The following is a 17,277-nucleotide window of genomic DNA, read 5'->3' on the forward strand; positions in this document are numbered from 1 at the left end:
AATAATGGCAAAACGCATGTATACAAATATTGTGCAACTTCGTTGAGTTTTGGTTTAAAATGCAAAATAACATCAGCTCAACGTTTTATAATATCTTGCAAAGCTGAGAAAGTAGGTTATGAAAAAGAGAGGAAAAAACAATAGTTTTGTTTTCTCTTTAGAGAAACTTCTTTGGGATATTAAATATTTTATATGATTTTATATCAAATAAACTCTGAGAATATTTTGCAAAGGCATTACATTCAATAGTTTTATGTAGACACGCATATACCACCTTAACCAAACAAATAATCTTCACCAAAAAATATCACATTAAGCAAAAAGATAATCAACTAAATTAGTCATGACAAAACATCATGTTACCCAACTGCAAACCCATAACACATAGTCCCTCTCTAACAGTTACTGCATTATTTATTAATGCTGCATTGTATTCTGGGAGCTCACAAATCAGCTAGGCGATATGACATTTTTCTGAAAACTTTGTTAGGCTTAAATCACATTTGGGGGGATATTGTGGGTCTTAAATTTGTCTTTGTCTTGCCGTTTTGGAGTAAAATAATCATGATATATACACAACATTCACACTTATACAGGTCCTTATAACTTTTTCACTAAAAGCCAGACAGGTTATATTTTAAATATATAATTCTTTATTCAGTTCCCAATTCCCAACATGACAAACATTATGAGTGTCATTCATCATATCTATTATGTTGAGTTAAAGTGAAGACAGTGAAGGTATTTTAAACACTCATACCTCAGATTCTACAACAGATACAACTACATCGGGTTAATCGAGATTTCACTCAAAGCTTGTTAATAGCAGACCACATAACAAAAAACTATTCACAATTCTCTTGAAATCTTTTCTGTGCGTTGACATTTTAAGAATATTCCATCGAATTAAGTTTTGTACTTAATTTACCATTGAATAAGTCATCACAGCTGCATTTAGCTAGCCTCGTTTACATTTGATACAGTATTTAATGATAACATATTATATAAAAGCCATTATGTGGATAAAGCATGTTGAACAATCAGTATCTAGTTAAGAAAGCGTACTGAAGTCCAAGTTTACCCAAAAATGAAAATCTTCCATCATTTATTGATCCCCATGTCATTTCAAACCTGTGTGATATTTTGAAGAACGTTGGCAGCCTAACATAATTGGACCACAGAAGAAAGACTGACATAGAGGTTTTGAACAACATGAGGGTGGGTAAAAGATGACAGAATTTTTTTTTCGGGGTAAACAATACCTCTAAATCTCTAATTCATCCATTCTTCTAAAAATACACACCATAAAATACAAAATATCATGGCCTACAATAATTCATTTCAACATTTACAAACATATTTTAAGCATTTTGAAGTCCGTCCATTTTCATCCCCTTTGTAAATATTTATTATATATAGTAACTGGCTAGAAACCATCCAGTGCTTGTTCTAATGGGATTCAGTGCTTCGAGCACATTTGGATGCTCTTGAAACCCATCCTGCCAAGCTGGTGTGCAAGTTCAGAACATCCATCTGAGCCAAGCCAGTTTACGTCACCCCTCAAAGCAATTAGCACCACTGCAGACAACATTAATAGCACACTTATTTATTCCTGCCATCACTAGAAAGCGTTTCTCTATATGAGAGCCAAGAAGCAATCTCCCAATCCCCCATGCGTCTGATTGTGATAACACAATGTTTTTCAGCATATTTGGTTTATTAAGAGTTAAAGGCGAGCTTGATTCATGGTCTCAGTGGTTTCTGCCTCTGCGGCAGCCGCAGTGGAAGTCTGCATTTGGGTCGAGAAGCAGCGCGGCTCGGTTGCGGTCGTGGGGCAAGCAGTCCAGATGGTACCAGGCATCGCAATCGTCGCACTGGATCCACTGCACGGTGTCCTGCTGAGGGAAGCGACAGCACGCCGATGCGCATGGTTCGACACCCTGCGTGACCCCAGTGTCTTCGTCTTCATCTTCAGAGGAGGATGAGGAAGACGATGAGGAGGAAGACGAGCTGGAGGATGAGGAAGAAGAGGGTGACGGAAGGGATGGACGGGGTGGAGGATGTTTTCTGGGTCTTCCACGTCGTCGGCTACATAGAGAGAGAGATAGGAAAAGTTGTGTATGAGTTAATGCAACCAAAACACTTAGCATTGAAACAAACAAAAAATAATGTGTTGAGCTGCCAACAACTGACTAGCTCATAATATATGTTTGTAATGCTAATGTTTTTAAAGTAATATTTCACAATTAACATTATAATTCTATCATTATTTGGAAGCCCCTTTGTAATTTCAAACCTGTTTGAAAAAAAAGATATTTTGAAAATTAAAGTGACAGAAAACTGTTGGTCCCCATTGACTTGCATTGGTCTTGTGTTCATACAAAGGAAGTCAATGGGGACCAACGATTTTGGGACTATTCCCTTTCAAATTGTCTATTAAAATGTACTGTGCCTATGACTTCTTGAGATTGTATTAATCTTTGAGGGTGTGTGACCCTATATCTGCTCACCCAGTCGAGGCCTGAAACCGAGAAATCGCCCCCCTCGCTTTTTCCGTCTTTGATGTCCTCACTGATGGTGAGGTCAGATTATAATTCTCACCTCCCGCCCCCAGGGCCGTATATACCGGAGAGCTGTTCGCTCTTTGTCTTCTTCCAGGACCAGACAAGCACGACTTCTGCTGGTGAAGCGGAGTCAAATTGATGCCTTTGGTGTGACTCGTGTTCGTGATATGATGATTGAACTTTCTGTTAGGAGCCGTGCTGCCATTGTTCCTCGACACATCTAACTGTGACCTACCATTCTGCTCCAGTTTGGGTAGAGTAGGATGAAACACATCTGATTCGGACTTGTAAAGTCGTCGTCTTTTCCTCGCCTGTATTCTCCTTCCATCCTCCCCATCTCTTCGATTTACTGGATCGTCTGAACTGTCGTCCTCCAGGAGAACGGTGTGGGCTGACTTGCGTCGGCTCTTCGACGATGGCGGGACGGACTTGGATGCGATCTCACCAGCGGCTTGGAAGGGGGGTGGAGTGGAGGGAGGGGCCAAAGCCGCAAGCGTTGGCGCGTTGGCAATGTTTAAACTGGTAGTTTTATCACTTTTCTTAAACGTCCAGCAACTTCCGTTCATCTTGCTCAGGCTACCGATGGAGTTCAGAATGACCGTGGCTTTGTTAATGGACAGTTTGGAAATATCCAACGCGGGGTCTGGTTTACGTTCCAAGGACGTTCTGATACGGTTCTTAATGTCAGATGAGAAAACACCCGCTTTAGGCACAGTGATGGCATCGAAGTCCAGAGGGCGGACTCGTACTTTTTGGAAGAGGAAGTAGAATTCTGGGCTAGTCTTCCCTGATTGGCCACCAATGTTCAGGGTGTCGCCATCAAAGATCTCGCACAGGTCTCCCTGTTGGAGGCTGACATCGTTCACCAATGTGCCTGTAGAACAAAGAGGGGTTTCGATTTCCATTGCAGAATTTTTCAAAACGTGTTCCACATGATCGTAAAAAAGATAAGCCATAATTTACGATATGTACAAGGTATATCAACGTTTTTATAGACCGCATCACTCACCATAACTGCTGCGGTCCTTCACGCAGACTTTCCACCCCTCTTCTCCAGAGGCATCGGTTTCTTTCTCCACATGCAGCTCAGCGTGGATACGGGACACAGTCATCGAGTCCAGGGTGACATCACACAGCTCGGCGGCCCGGCCCAGCCGGAACACGCACTGGGGCAGCTCTGGTCGAAACGTGTACAGGTCACGAACCGAGTCGGATGACTCATTTCCATTTGTGTTGACATTATTCGCATTGGACAACAATCCAATTCTTAATAACTGAAAACACGGCTGGACTCCTGTGGACATTTTGGCATTCCACAAATAAATGTGGAGGAAAACTGCAACACAGCTGGCAACACTTCTATTAAACAAGACTAAATGTCCTCCATTGAAGATATTCTTCTTTTAAAATGTATTTTATGTTAGCGGTTTATAAAAGCACAGTGTGTTAAAATGACACTTGCTCGGGCTGATATTACACTTTATTTAACACAGTTGGAGGACAAACTAAAATGATATATTTTCTAAAATAAGAGTGTTGAATGTGTACGGTTAGATGGCGTCGCTTGATGATCTTCATTCTGGAAAAAACAATGACAATACTTTAATTAACAAGACATTTAATGCCAAACACTACACTACACTAACAACACCACAAAACTGACAAGTCAACAAAATGTTCGGCTAAAAATGACTGAAGTACATCTATATTTTATGACTATGCAAGATGCTTATTTAGCTTACTTATTAATATATAGTTTTAAATAAACAACGTAAACATGGCATAACATGAAACAATGCATAAACAGTTAAGTTCAATGGCTGTACATCGTCCACGCACTGCCAAAGATTTACCACTGACACAATACAAACTACTTCAACAAATGAATGCTTAAGAAATGACTAAACCCACTAACAAAACAGACATATAACAGTTGTTAAACACAGTTTAACCACAGAAGGAAATTCGTGCAAGTTAAGCGAATAGCAGCAGCACGCAGCTAGCGTGCTACGTCTGAAATCATATAGTTGAACGCATACACACAACGCAGCCCCAAAACAGCTATTTAACATACGCAACCATTTTGTTTCATCGAACAATATGATTGAAAAACACTTACAAAAGCACGCCATGCCCAAAATAGCAAGGTGAGGTTTTATAAAAAAGATATTATTGTGTTTTATTTCGGCTCCGTGTTCAATCTTATCGTCCTCCCTGCGCAGGAAGTGCTTTGAAATTTGGCGCGCCGGGAGCCGCGCTGTTTCCTTGCGCGAAAATCAACATCACTTCCGTCTCTGTTGTCAAGGAGACTGGAAAACTACAACGGAGAGTTTTAAGGTGCCGTTATTTATAACCTTCGATATATGCATCAGTACTCCTGATTTAAAGTAAAGCTGTTTGATAGAAATAATAATGAACTGAAATAATATTAGTAGGTTTTTTAGACTATTAAAATGTGAAATGCAAATATGTGCTCGTGAAATTGCGTATTTTCATATGTTAGGTATCCAGAAAGTGACTCAATTTAACACTAAATGTTATAGTCACATGGTGCTGAAATTCATAGAAATCTGAATCCTTGAAAGCATTGAAAGTTCAAACTATGAGACGTTTAAAGTCAATCAAAGGTCCTTTATTTTCATCATTCATTCCAGAAAGAAGTCTGTGTTTTGCTTAAAGTAAATCAATTTACAAACTATAAAGCCACAAGTACAGCCAAACGCATGATCATCTTTACTTTGTACATCACTGTGAAGAATTGTTTATATCCGTGGTTACATTAAAGTCCGTCATTAATCTCATGCCATCAAAGCAATATCAATCATTCACGGTCTTCATTTTCTGGCTGTGAATCAATGGTTCTCAATGGTTATTTGGAAGAACAAAATGTCTAGACAGATCATTTTGACAAGGCGTTCTCCTGAGAATTCTTGCGTGTAAACTGGCAGAAGATCAGTTCATGTGACGTTTAACTATCTTAAGTAATGTAGAAGAACATACGCTCCTGAGCTTGTTTAATGACGTGTTTGATCACACCTGAGCAGGCTTCTGGGGTGGTCTTGTATTGCTGTTGTTCTATACCACTCAAAAATCGTGTTTTAACATGCGACTGAGCCTGTCGGTGTGATAAGTGCATATTCTTGTGATTTAGACACTGTACCTGTAAATGCGCATATGAAAACATAAGTCAATTGTTCAGAAACATACATTCCAAGCTTAAACTGTATATACAACCAGCGTATGTTTACTGTACGCTTCAAATGTTCAAAAATATCTAAATGATATATTGGTACATTTATTGTGGGAAACTTCAGGTGTGAAATACCTGAAGTGCACCTTAGCAAGCACTAAAGCTATTTTTGAAACGGTCGTCTTTGAAATATGATTTATTCTAGTGAGAAATGAAAAAAAGGTTTTCCTTTGATTAACAAACATTAAAATGCTCAAGAATTGAAAATGTCCAAACTCATTTACATTACTCTAAATGTCACAATTATGAATAAAAAACTGAAGTGACACACCAAAACAAAAAAGTCTGATGAACTATTAAAAAAATGCATGTCTAGTGGACTTTATCTGTTTTTCTATTAAATAAAAAAGTACCAAATGCATTTTTTTGTCAAAAGAACATTTTGGTTGAAGAGGTTCACATTTTTTTACAATGTAAGTCAAACTATTTTATATTTATTACTACATGTGCGCTGGCATTAAAAATACTTCTCATCAGAGACAAAGTAATGTGATCTGAACTCTCTAACAATCAACCTCTAGTTCAGCATGCGTATGTATCTCTTTAAATTATGTATATGCTTGATCTATGACATCAGTGCATACAAGAGAGAGTATAATTGAATCTATACGAGTAACAATATAGTCTTGCATAATTAAAACCATTCTTAAGTGCAAAGATAAAAAGCAATCAAAGCATTAGTAAAGCATGACAATTTGTTGACTGTTATGTTTTGCCATCGAGCTTTGTGTGTTATTGTAAGTAAAATGAGAAGCCATCATTGGATAGAAAGATAATTGATTATTTACATGCAATATATTTATGTACAGAATGTGTATGTTTATTCATAGTATTGCACCTATATACTGTATACCCAATGCATGTGTGTGCGTGTGTGCAGTGCGTTCACACTAATATTGCTTCATAAGGCCCAAAAACTGCACATTCTTGTGTGATACACAAGAACACTACAATTCAAATCTTAATACTAGAATCGCTGAATTGAAGGAATGGGGGTCTTTAATAAATGCTAGTCAAAAATTGCAGCGATTCTTTTAAGCTTCATCATCAAATGCATCTCACTGGCATCAATACAATACAAAACTTTTTTGACGGTTCTCGCAATGTCAGCAGAATTTAGAAAGTCGTTTAAAAATGACAAGCAAACTGCTCTGACATTGCATTTAATATGAGAATCAAATTCTTAGATTTATAATAATTATAAGTTAATTTCGTTATGCAAACGCCTGTATTAACATTAGCTGCAATTTCAAGAGCATTTCAAGGCTTTCATTGTGCTTTTATTGTTTATTATTATTTTTTGATCACCCTGTCTTTGTTTTATCATTCTGTGTGTGCGTGCTGCAGACATCAAAACACGAGGTAGCAATTTTACCAGCAGGTCAAACCCTATCTCATGAAACATCAGGGTACGAGCCCATGGCTAAGCCATCTCATTTTAATATTGCATTTTAATCTTCCTCGCACATTATTTCTCGGCATAAACGCATTCAGTAAAAATAATGGTTACAATTAAGTTTATGATTAAGTTCTATGACAATGTAGGTGAAGTTAACTTTTATTTTAACGATTATTTACATCAGATTTCCTACGTTATCGATTTATTTTTGTTGTAGGGAAAGGACAGTATGGAGCTGAAAGGAATGCATTGGGCACAGACGGGAGATCGGCAAAGGACTCCCGAGCCGGAAATCAAACTCAGGTCGCCGCAAGCACGTGTGTCAGCGTGCTCACCACATGGTTATCGGTGCCCAATTGTCGACATCTTTGTCCAGTAAAGTCATTCAAATATTCTAAAACAAATATGCACATAAATACAAAAAGTTCAATGATGCAAGGTAACCATTCAGAATCAGCAAAACTTTTCACTATGGACCTCCAACTATCCAAAAATCTTTCGTCTATTCAAACAAGTTTAAAAGAAGAAGAAGAAGAAGAAGAAGGGATCGTATGAGTGGATGAGGGGGAAAAAGGACAAAGAAAAGCCCAAGTGTACTCAGCACCTTTAACTGCTGACACAAGCCGTTCCCCTCTGGGCCAAAAACCCTCACTGCAGATTATCCTATATACAACGTTGAGCCAACATATCAGACACCTGTCACCCGTGTGATCCTGAACAAGAGTGTTTAGTTTAGCATTGACAAAGATTATCAGCACTGCACTTCTGAGTTGATATTGAGTAACTAGAGAAAGTCCAGAAACACCAGGTGGAGCAAATACTGCGTTCAAATTGATCTTGAAACAAATAATGTAATATTAAAATGTATTCTTTTGGCATCTGGTAGGCGAACTGTTTGGAAAATATGTGACCCATGTACTTTCCTTTTCAGTTGCTTCAAACTTAGTCTCAGGCAGTTCCTTGTAAAGTTGGTTTAAGTTTTGAGTATTCTCAAGTCTTCAAGCCTGAAATATTTACCATCCGTATGTATGTGTTGTAAGGTTTTTATTTTCTTCTTCACATGCACTAAATGGTTTCTCTAATCCAGCACTCGGCTGTTAGCAGAACTTAATTTACAGGCATGCATAGTGCAGAACCATTTCTTCCAACGTCATGGTTTATTCATTATTTTCTATGGACTTGTTCTTGTGGGTTTCTGCTTGTTCGACAAACCATTTCTTATGCATCAGATGAATCCAAGTGTCGCGATGAGCGGTGAGATGTTACGGACGCAAAGTGGGCGCAAAAGAAGACACGATGGGCTGGTTGGTGAAACTAACCATTCTGCGGCACTCAGGTTGTGCCTGCGTTACTTGGATCCACCACAGCGACTTTATCGGAAATTGGCGACGCATCTTTGCTTATATTTGCATCCAGCCCGTTGGCTTGAGCCGTTTCCTCAGGTGTGGTCTCTCCATCTGTCTGAGCCCCAGATTTGGGTTGGGTGGCAGGGCTGGCGCTCAGAACAGAGTCAGGGGTGTGAGTGGCGCTGTGTTCGCCCTCGGAAACGGCCGGGGCGACACCGGCGAGGGTGTCAGACTCAAGCAGGGGCCTGTGAGAAATGAGATTGTCGGGTACATCCGTGTCGCTGTCCAGAGGCAGCGCGGATGAGGTGAACTCCACGCCCGAGTCGTTCATCTCCAAGAAGTTTTTGTCAGATTGGAGGGCCTGGTATTGACCTGGTTTTGATACCTCGAGACCCTAACAGAGAAATAAAATTTTCATTCTAAAATTTGAATGTACAAATATTAGAGGTAAACTATTTTGTTTACAGTTTGACAATTGCTTACTTTGATCTCAACTTCCGTGCTTTCTGTGACGTTCTCCCATGTGGACTGCACAGTGGAGTCCTCTGTGAATCTAGTGTAAGCTTCATGAACCACCTGCAAAACATTGTTATTATATACTCTACGTTCAAAATCATATTGTGGCATATTGTCCACATTTTGGCATTGTTGGTCCCACAACAGTACAAAAATGAGAGCAAGAGCGTCCTGAATTTGTGGTCTGTTTGCCGGACTCAAGTTGGACTGAGCAAACAAACCAGGTGTGAAATGGAATATACTGTATACTGTAACATTGTGAAAACTAAATGACACTATACAAATGTATATGAATACATCTGATATCAATCTCAAAGACACTGATATTTTATTTGTTGTTGGTTTAAAAAACAACAACATACGTCAGGTATCAGTGTCTGTATCCGCCCCAACTCAGTGTCACAATATTTATACAGTATGAGAATACAGTAAACAACCTTATTCACAATTACCCATAAGGCTTAGCGGGTAAACACAATGACATGACAAACACGGAAGACTTTCACAAGGCTGGCAAATGATTCAGAATCTTCAGAATAGCATACTACACTTAAGTAGTATGTACTGTTTTGTTTGTAATATGCACATTTTTTACGTGCGGATAATCTGAATGGCATTTCAGATTTGCCAAAATATGCAGTATAAAAATCAATATTTAATAAATTAATATAAAAAATATTTAAATAAATATTCGTATGAACAAAATAAAACATTACTACGACTGACTCCATTTATCACTGCCAACCATTCATAAAAACAAACACACTTGCACCGACATAGACACAGAATTCAGCACACATACACACATACACATAGATTTATATAATTTTTACCTCTCCATATCGACACATTAAATGTCCATATGTGCATGTGCGTTTAAGCGCAGCAGAAGCTTTAACACACAGGTGTATATACCTTTTCATTTATAGATCAACTCAAAGAACTAAATAGGAGCAATACACCTGAAGTTACTTGAATACGAAGCGAAAGTGATGAACGGGATACACAGTCACTGAGTGAAGGAAGGTCTTTAAGAGCCCTATTACGCCACCACAACACCAATAGAGATTCATCACTTCAGCTCTACAGAAAACAAACAACACCACAACGCAGAGCTCTCTCACCCGCTGGGAAATCCATCAGATGATCCTTCAGGAAGGAGAAATGCAACGCAGGTCAATCGTTAACTACTACAAATCCACCACAAGACTTATTTGAAATGAATGTCCATGGGTGAAATGATTGAATATACACACGCTCTGTCTCACTTTAGAATTGTAGTGTTACACAAAACTGGACAGATTCTGTTTTTATTGATTTATGGATGAGGCAGCTAACGAGACTGAATTGTTGAATGTAGGACTTTGAAATGGGAAAGGTCGTAACACCAACCTACTTAAAGATGTGTCTTCCAAGTACACTTGGTTACTATATTTAGGTTAACAGCGAAGAGACGGAACAAATACAGGAGAATTATCGCACACACACACCTTTTTGACACACATAATATCACATTTGCTCAAATGTATTCAAATAGCATTGCATTCACGACTTATAAATAATGAAAGCTTGAATATTCATGGAAAAACTCATCTATCATTCATCTGGGATCATTAAATCTTGGTAGACAACCAATATATGTAATATTCTTATCCTTTCTGAGTTTTACACACTTATTCTTTATTTATTTACCTGTCTGAACACCTCTCCCTCGCCCTTGCCAGCCTGCTGAGCGATGAGGGTGATCTTACGCGCTCTCTCCGCCCGCCGGTGAACTTTAATCACACAGGACAGCAGACACACCAGCAGCAGAAACGCTAGCAGAGACAGCAGGGCGATGACCGCCACGTAAAGCTGTGGCAACTTATAAGCTGTTGCGGGAAGAAGAGGATCATGAGAATAAGAGAAAGATGAACCATTCAGATACGAGCCTCAGAAACTATCCTCCGTTCTTTACTTACGCTCCACGTGAAGGTAGACGTCAGCTATGCGGAAGCCTGAGAAATCCATCACTCTGAAGAGACCCATGTCGCTCACTTTGACCTTCCTCAGGTAGAATATCGATGCTTCTACAGACACACGACCGTCCAACGCAGGGTCCAGAGGCAACACCAGCTCCCCCTGGTCCAGGATGAGTCGCTCCTTGTGGTCAGTGTCTGGGATGTAGACCATTCGGACTTTGGTGTAGTCCACGTGGAGCTTGATCTTTAGGGTTCCTCTGTATTTCAGGTGCTCAAAGATCTGGTGATCTGGGTTATGGGACATAGCAAACCACGAGAGTTTACTCAGATGTAAGATCCAATAACATATTGGACTTCACGTCCAAAATTCAGAAAATGAGAAAGAAGTTGTAAGTAAATATGCCTGTGTAGAGAGCATTCTAGCGGGTTTGGTATTTCACTTTTCTCTTTGTATTTTTACATTATTCAAAAACCTTGAAACGTCACTCATATCAGCATTTTGCAAGCCTTGGTACCCGACCGCTATGTAAAGTTTTAAATACATTTGTCACCTTTCACATTGAGACAGGTCCTCATTCTGACTTTGCCATCGTTGTCAATGATGGTGTAGCTGCCCTCATCGGCTCCTGTAACCAGATGAAGGTTTACTCTCTTCTCGCTGATGGTCAGACGGTTCTGGTACTCTTCGGAAGTGATGACCGTCTGGTTGAGAAGTAATACGAGTGGTTCCACCGTGGTCACGTTAACTGGAGTCTGACCCGCCGACCTGAACTCAAGGGTGTGTAGACCGATGCTAGGGTTGATCGGGATATGATACGTGTCTCCGTATTTCACCACAGTCTCTGTCGCACAGTCTAGAAGAAACAAAAATGAAAAATGTAAAAGACTGGTGGAAAACAAATGGAAATTACAACTATTGTTTTTAGGGGGGGGACATTTTTTCATATGAAATAAGTGAGCACATCCGTGAGCACAACACCTACCGTAGGGTTAACTCCTTTTGTGTTTTATTGATTCAGTAAACAACAGTGTTAGCAACAATTGTAAATCAATAACAAATCAAACAAAACTGGCTCAGGAAGATTCTCTGGTTGAAACTCTCAAGGTGGAAAACCAACAAAGTAAACGTGTAAATGTTATTCAAAAACTATAATCTCATCAATTATCATTATTATGAAATAAGATATCCATTGATCGTGCTATATACAGTACCTTGAACAATGAGAATGATCCGTCTAACATCAGCGGGGGTCGCAGAATTCCTCACCACATACGTTCCCTCATCGTCTTCACCCACATCCTCCAGAATCAAGTGGCTGATGTGAGCGTTCAGCTTGGCTCGTTCATCCACAATCTTCCCGTTCTTCAAGAGAGCGCGCTCAGACAGCAGATCCACCCTCGGCATGAACGTCACCTCTGTTGTGTCCAAAGCCGGCACGGGAATATGAACATCCTCCCCGAAAAAAGCTGTACGGTGTTCATCTTTTGCTGCAGAGCGAGATGAAATGTTTTATGTCTTTACGTCTTTATAGTAAGTTTGGAACGGTGAAGCTGCCCATATTAAGATAATAAAGAATAATGAATTGTATTCTTTTAAGAGGCATTTTACCTTTAATGGTTGATGACCAAACTGTGAAAAAAGAAAGAAAACAAGATCAAGATTTCAACGAGACCTTTCGATTTCATTTAGTTCTTTCTTTTATAGATCCAGAAAAATAGCCATGAATTAAACAAAACTTCCTAAGTGACTTAAAATGACTTGCTCTTTGTTTTATAACTTTTAGTTTCATTCAGGCGTTTGGGTGTTGTGACTTATTCAAATGAATACTAAACGTCTAGCTACCTGCAGAGATTATAAGTGCTTTCAATTGGACACACTGTTAAATGAACTCGCTCACAAAGACAGTTTGAAACCTCATCGGAGAGTTAATTTTGCTCATATGAGAGATCCAATTTCTATTGGATCAAATTTAGCTTGTGTATATAACTGCTGCAAAATGGCAATGAATTTGCACTAATAGCTTTTCGGGAGTCGTGTTGGACTCACAAATCAGCAGTTATGAAGGAGAAGAGCAAGGAGACAAGGTTTTTATAACATGTTTAATACTAGCCTATTTTTTACATCTCTACATATTAAAGACTGTAAAGGCTTTCAGACTAAAAAACCCTTTGCATTATAGTTGCAAAGACACAAAGAGAACACAAACACCCCAAGCATAATTCTACGACACAGGTCCTAAAAATATACGTAATATGTGATATACAATTTTTTTATATACAAAACATTTTGCTGACAACATAAAACACTTAGTGATTGAGATGTCAAATATGAAGGGGAAGGATGTGCAAGTTTCCTTCCTCCACAGCGCAAACTATAAAAAGAATATTAGGAATATCGCCAAATCAAACTGCCAACTATGCACTTTCAGTCCAGCATCGTGCAATTGTTTATGCAACAAAATGTTAGCCTGGAAATAAATAAAGCATTGCAATCGTAAAATCTGTCAGCCAAGAAAAAACATCTACGAGATCTACACCAAGCGTTTTTATTAACGTCTCCTGTCAGAAACATGCTTTAAATCAACCTACAATAGAAATACACATGTATTCACCATTGTGTTGCCAAACCCATATAAATATCCCTCCATGAAACACAAATTATTTACATTTATGCATTTGGCAGACGCTTTTATCCAAAGCGACTTACATTGCATTATCATATACATTTGTTCCTAAGTATGTTATAATGCAATACTTCGTTCACCATTTACTTTAACAGTAGCAGTATCAACATTTCTCCTCTTATGAAAGAAGAAAGTTTTAAAACAATTTTTAATGAATGTATGTCGACAAAACCCCCAATAGGAGTGAAAAGCATTCTTTCACTTTACCTGAACACAGGAGGGTGCTAAGGACCACCGCACACATCAGGCCCATTTTAGACAGATTTCTATGAAAGTAAATGTTATGGGGGAAAAAATGCATTATGTTACACTTCATGGCAATTCACACGGGATTAATACCGAGTCAAAACACATACCACATTGTACGTTTAGAATGCAAAATTAGGCCTGAATAAGTAATGACAGTAAGCAAAAATAAAGAGATTTTCGTTGTCAGAGACCTAGTTTTAAAGGCCTAACCATGAATCATTCATGCAAATTGAATCCAACCACTGCAGATACAAGATCAAAAAGCGCATTTAGGTCAAACCGTACGGCCTGACAGAGCACTGCTCTCTTTAAGACACTGTAGATGTGATTAAATGAGCTGATTTACTGGCAAACACGAGCTCTGTGGTGCTATGAGATCATGTGGATGGTCGGACTGCTTGCCCAGACTGAAGGCTGCTGACTGTCAAACGTCCGCCAGAACCCCGAGCTCAAATCTGTCTTTTTGTGCCTCTCCCAGTATTTATCTCATTCCTTATCTCTTCTATAGAAGCTCCGAGTCAATAATCACAACCCTTCATTTCTTAAGAGATACAGAGAACCTGAAGGGAAGAGAAAGAGAGAGACAACCTGCTTTGTTCTCATGCATTGCCAAGGCATTCTCTGGCGTCATACTGAATCAGATCTGAGCACCTCAGCATGAGTGTGAACTGCATCTGCTCCTTATTTAAATGGGTGCACGTTTAATAATAAAAGTTTGCATTATTCCGTGCGTTGATGAAAAAACTTGATCTATTTTTAAATAACCTATATGAATATAAAGCAAAAAAATGAAAACTAATTCTAATGGATTGCATTATGAACACCATTGTGAACCATCGGCGGATTATCATTGGAACTAGTAGGATTGTTTGAGGTCATTCAGTTTTAATGGTGTCAGATGAAACCTCACACGTTAGAGACCCTATTAAACCGATACAATGTCCATTAAATGCATCCGGATTTCTGAGATGGTTTCTGCTGTCTCTTCATCAGTTTTACGACATCAGCATGTTTTAATCGCTGGCTCGTGTGTCAATTACAATTAAACACCAATGAAATGGCTGGTTTATTACAGGGATGCGTGTAATCCATGTAGCTAGAATGCCCACACAGCACTTAACACATCAGTGGCTTTGCCTGTAATCTTGCGTCTTAAAGGCGTCTTTTTGTTTCGCTGATGCGACAAGGGCGTGTCGTCCTCCCCTGCTCGTGCTGTCCCGTCAAACATACAGGAATAAAACAATCCCCATTACGGCTACATTTGGACGTACAGGAAACCCGGTTACAGTTATATTTATTATACAATCCAAAGACGCATCTACACCTGCAACACACACATACACGAACGGTTCCTTCTTTCTATTCCCCGTATACGCTTAAACAAAGCAGGTTATTACAGAAGTGAAAACACGTGTTTTATGTATAGCTTGTAATTGTATTACTATTTAATCCAAAAATCTTGTGTGCTATTTGTGTACATAGATAAACTGGTGCTGGTCTGTGGCGTTAAAAAAACGACGCGTCTCTTTAATAACAGTATGTCATGGGTGTATTGTATGTCCCATTCATCGGGAGATTGCATTCATAAAATATCAATCAATATTTTCTCGTGTTACTGATACGATTTTCTCATTCAAGGCGCTGAATTTTCAATCTTTGAGATAAAGGAGTAAACACATCCGTTTGCATTTATTATTATGAAATTATAATATTTTACATATCGGTCTCATTTTCGTGTCGTAGCGTCCCGACACAAACTATTCCTAGCCTATAATTATCGATGGAAAACGCCTTTAATCGCGTGTTTATAACAATATATATCTTTGAAAAGTGAAAACGACAATAAACTGCATGATTTAACCCTTTTCCCTCTCGCCTCGTGTGAAAGCCCCCCGAATCTTATACTAAGCCATTTCATTCTGTAAAGAAGTGCTAGTTACCTTTGTATGTGCGATCCAAATAATAGTCAAATGAGATGTAGGCGAAATCTGAATTTAAAGGATGATTTGAGTCTTCCTTCTATTTACCAAACCTTCTTCCTCGCCCCCAATCTGCCAAAGAAAGACACTTCTGTGCATGCGCGGAGTTTGCGGGGGGGCAGGGGGAGCATTGCCCCCCCCCTGGCGGCTGAAACGGGTAATTGCATTGTTTCAACAAAAAAAATAATTGCATTCTTTAAAAAAATTATATATTATAAATATCTTAAATAAGGATAAGGAACTGGCTGCGGTTGACGATGGGAGCAGCCAGGTTTTCCTCTCTTGCGATCCTTCACATCGAAAGCGACATTACGGCCAAGCTCTCACCTGAGACCATTATCGACGCATATGCTGGACGCAAAAAACGAAAATTACTGTTGCACTAGTCTGGACAATGTCTAGGTCTGTAAATTTGATTTCTCTGCCAAATAACTGCTTTAAACTCAACACACTGCTTTCAATATGCTGTCTTTTGAGGGATGGGGACGGGGGTCCCACTGATATAAAAATTAAAAGTGGGGAGTATTGTGTGACTGTCAGTTGAAAATGTTCCGTCTTGTCACACTTATAAGAGAAAGGCAATTTTGTATCTATGCATACTGTAGCCTCTCACATGGCGTCTTTTTTATTTTTTCCCCTTGTCTCAAAATGTTTTAAATGTTTCATGAAGTACAACAAAATGCGAAATATAACTTGTTTTTTAATCGCTCTCATTGCCACAATGTGTTTTGAAAAAAGGAAAGAAAAACTTAAAAAATCTTTTCGTTTTGGTTGAAGATAATATTTTAACAAAAGTGGTCCGCATTTTATTGCGTTGATCCTAATTGTGTCCGAAGATGCGAGGCTTACCTGTTTACTAAAAGAATGATTGTATTGTTGTACTGTTTTTTCTTCTTCTTTGGGTTAAAAATAAATATATGTGTTTATTTAGCATGTTTGTTGTGTCCATATGTGTTAGGGCTGTGTTCCCCAATTGATAGCCCAGGTCCCAGCTGCTACAATGACTTTTTTTTTGCCCCCCCTGGCTCGAATGTCAAACTCCGCCTATGCTTCTGTGGTTAGATATCGGCGTTATCTGGAAGGCTTCGGGTGATTTCGTTTTAAAGAGCGTTGGAGATCGGCAACGCTCGGAACGTGTCGGTATTATCCGGAAACATCGTCTCATGCATCGCTGAGAACATTGTGTTTTACAGATGGTCTAAAATAGACGACCTGCTAATTACATCGTCTAAAATTTGTTTTTAGTTAACTGTTTAGTTATCAGCAAAACTGTATCATTTAAAGCAAGACAAATTATAATCGTATAACAATAAAATGTATAGTAAAATA

General features: G+C 38.9%; 2 protein-coding genes across 3 annotated transcripts; both read right to left on the reverse strand.

Moving 5' to 3' along the window:
* Positions 1-639: 639 nt before the first annotated feature.
* Positions 640-4,885, reverse strand: tcf19l (transcription factor 19 (SC1), like). The gene is made up of 4 exons (XM_079484903.1): positions 4,684-4,885; positions 3,574-4,143; positions 2,511-3,438; positions 640-2,088 (listed from the first exon to the last, which is right to left on the reverse strand). Exons 2-4 carry the CDS (start codon positions 3,866-3,868, stop codon positions 1,752-1,754), a joined length of 1,560 nt encoding a protein of 519 aa, XP_079341029.1. The 5' UTR covers positions 3,869-4,143; positions 4,684-4,885; the 3' UTR covers positions 640-1,751.
* A 297-nt stretch (positions 4,886-5,182) lies between these two features.
* On the reverse strand, positions 5,183-16,043 carry LOC306910371 (uncharacterized protein). Of its 2 annotated transcripts, XR_013788158.1 has the most exons (10): positions 15,910-16,022; positions 13,928-13,986; positions 12,646-12,666; positions 12,249-12,524; positions 11,588-11,890; positions 11,037-11,324; positions 10,768-10,946; positions 10,200-10,224; positions 9,043-9,135; positions 7,402-8,953 (listed from the first exon to the last, which is right to left on the reverse strand). XR_013788158.1 is itself a non-coding variant. In XM_079484902.1 (9 exons), the coding sequence occupies exons 2-9, from the start codon at positions 13,971-13,973 to the stop codon at positions 8,546-8,548; spliced, it is 1,614 nt and encodes a 537-aa protein (XP_079341028.1). In that variant the 5' UTR covers positions 13,974-13,986; positions 15,910-16,043; the 3' UTR covers positions 5,183-8,545. The 2 variants fall into 2 exon arrangements, 1 of the variants encoding a protein (XP_079341028.1); XM_079484902.1 differs by lacking the exon at positions 10,200-10,224 and having other exon boundaries at positions 5,183-8,953; positions 15,910-16,043.
* Positions 16,044-17,277: the final 1,234 nt, after the last annotated feature.

The sequence above is a fragment of the Barbatula barbatula genome, assembly GCF_947034865.1.
Source record: "Barbatula barbatula genome assembly, chromosome: 21".
NCBI classification, from domain to species: domain Eukaryota; kingdom Metazoa; phylum Chordata; class Actinopteri; order Cypriniformes; family Nemacheilidae; genus Barbatula; species Barbatula barbatula.

Excerpts from the sequence above, each read along its gene's own strand:
- tcf19l (XM_079484903.1), bottom strand. The coding sequence starts at position 3,868 with ATGTCCACAGGAGTCCAGCCGTGTTTTCAGTTATTAAGAATTGGATTG. Across the intron at positions 3,439-3,573 it reads GAAGGACCGCAGCAGTTATG|GCACATTGGTGAACGATGTC; the intron begins GTGAGTGATGCG and ends TTTGTTCTACAG. Across the intron at positions 2,089-2,510 it reads CGGTTTCAGGCCTCGACTGG|CCGACGACGTGGAAGACCCA; the intron begins GTGAGCAGATAT and ends CTCTCTATGTAG.
- LOC306910371 (XM_079484902.1), bottom strand. The coding sequence starts at position 13,973 with ATGGGCCTGATGTGTGCGGTGGTCCTTAGCACCCTCCTGTGTTCAG. Across the intron at positions 12,525-12,645 it reads TTGGTCATCAACCATTAAAG|CAAAAGATGAACACCGTACA; the intron begins GTAAAATGCCTC and ends CTCGCTCTGCAG. Across the intron at positions 11,325-11,587 it reads GACCTGTCTCAATGTGAAAG|ATCACCAGATCTTTGAGCAC; the intron begins GTGACAAATGTA and ends CCCATAACCCAG.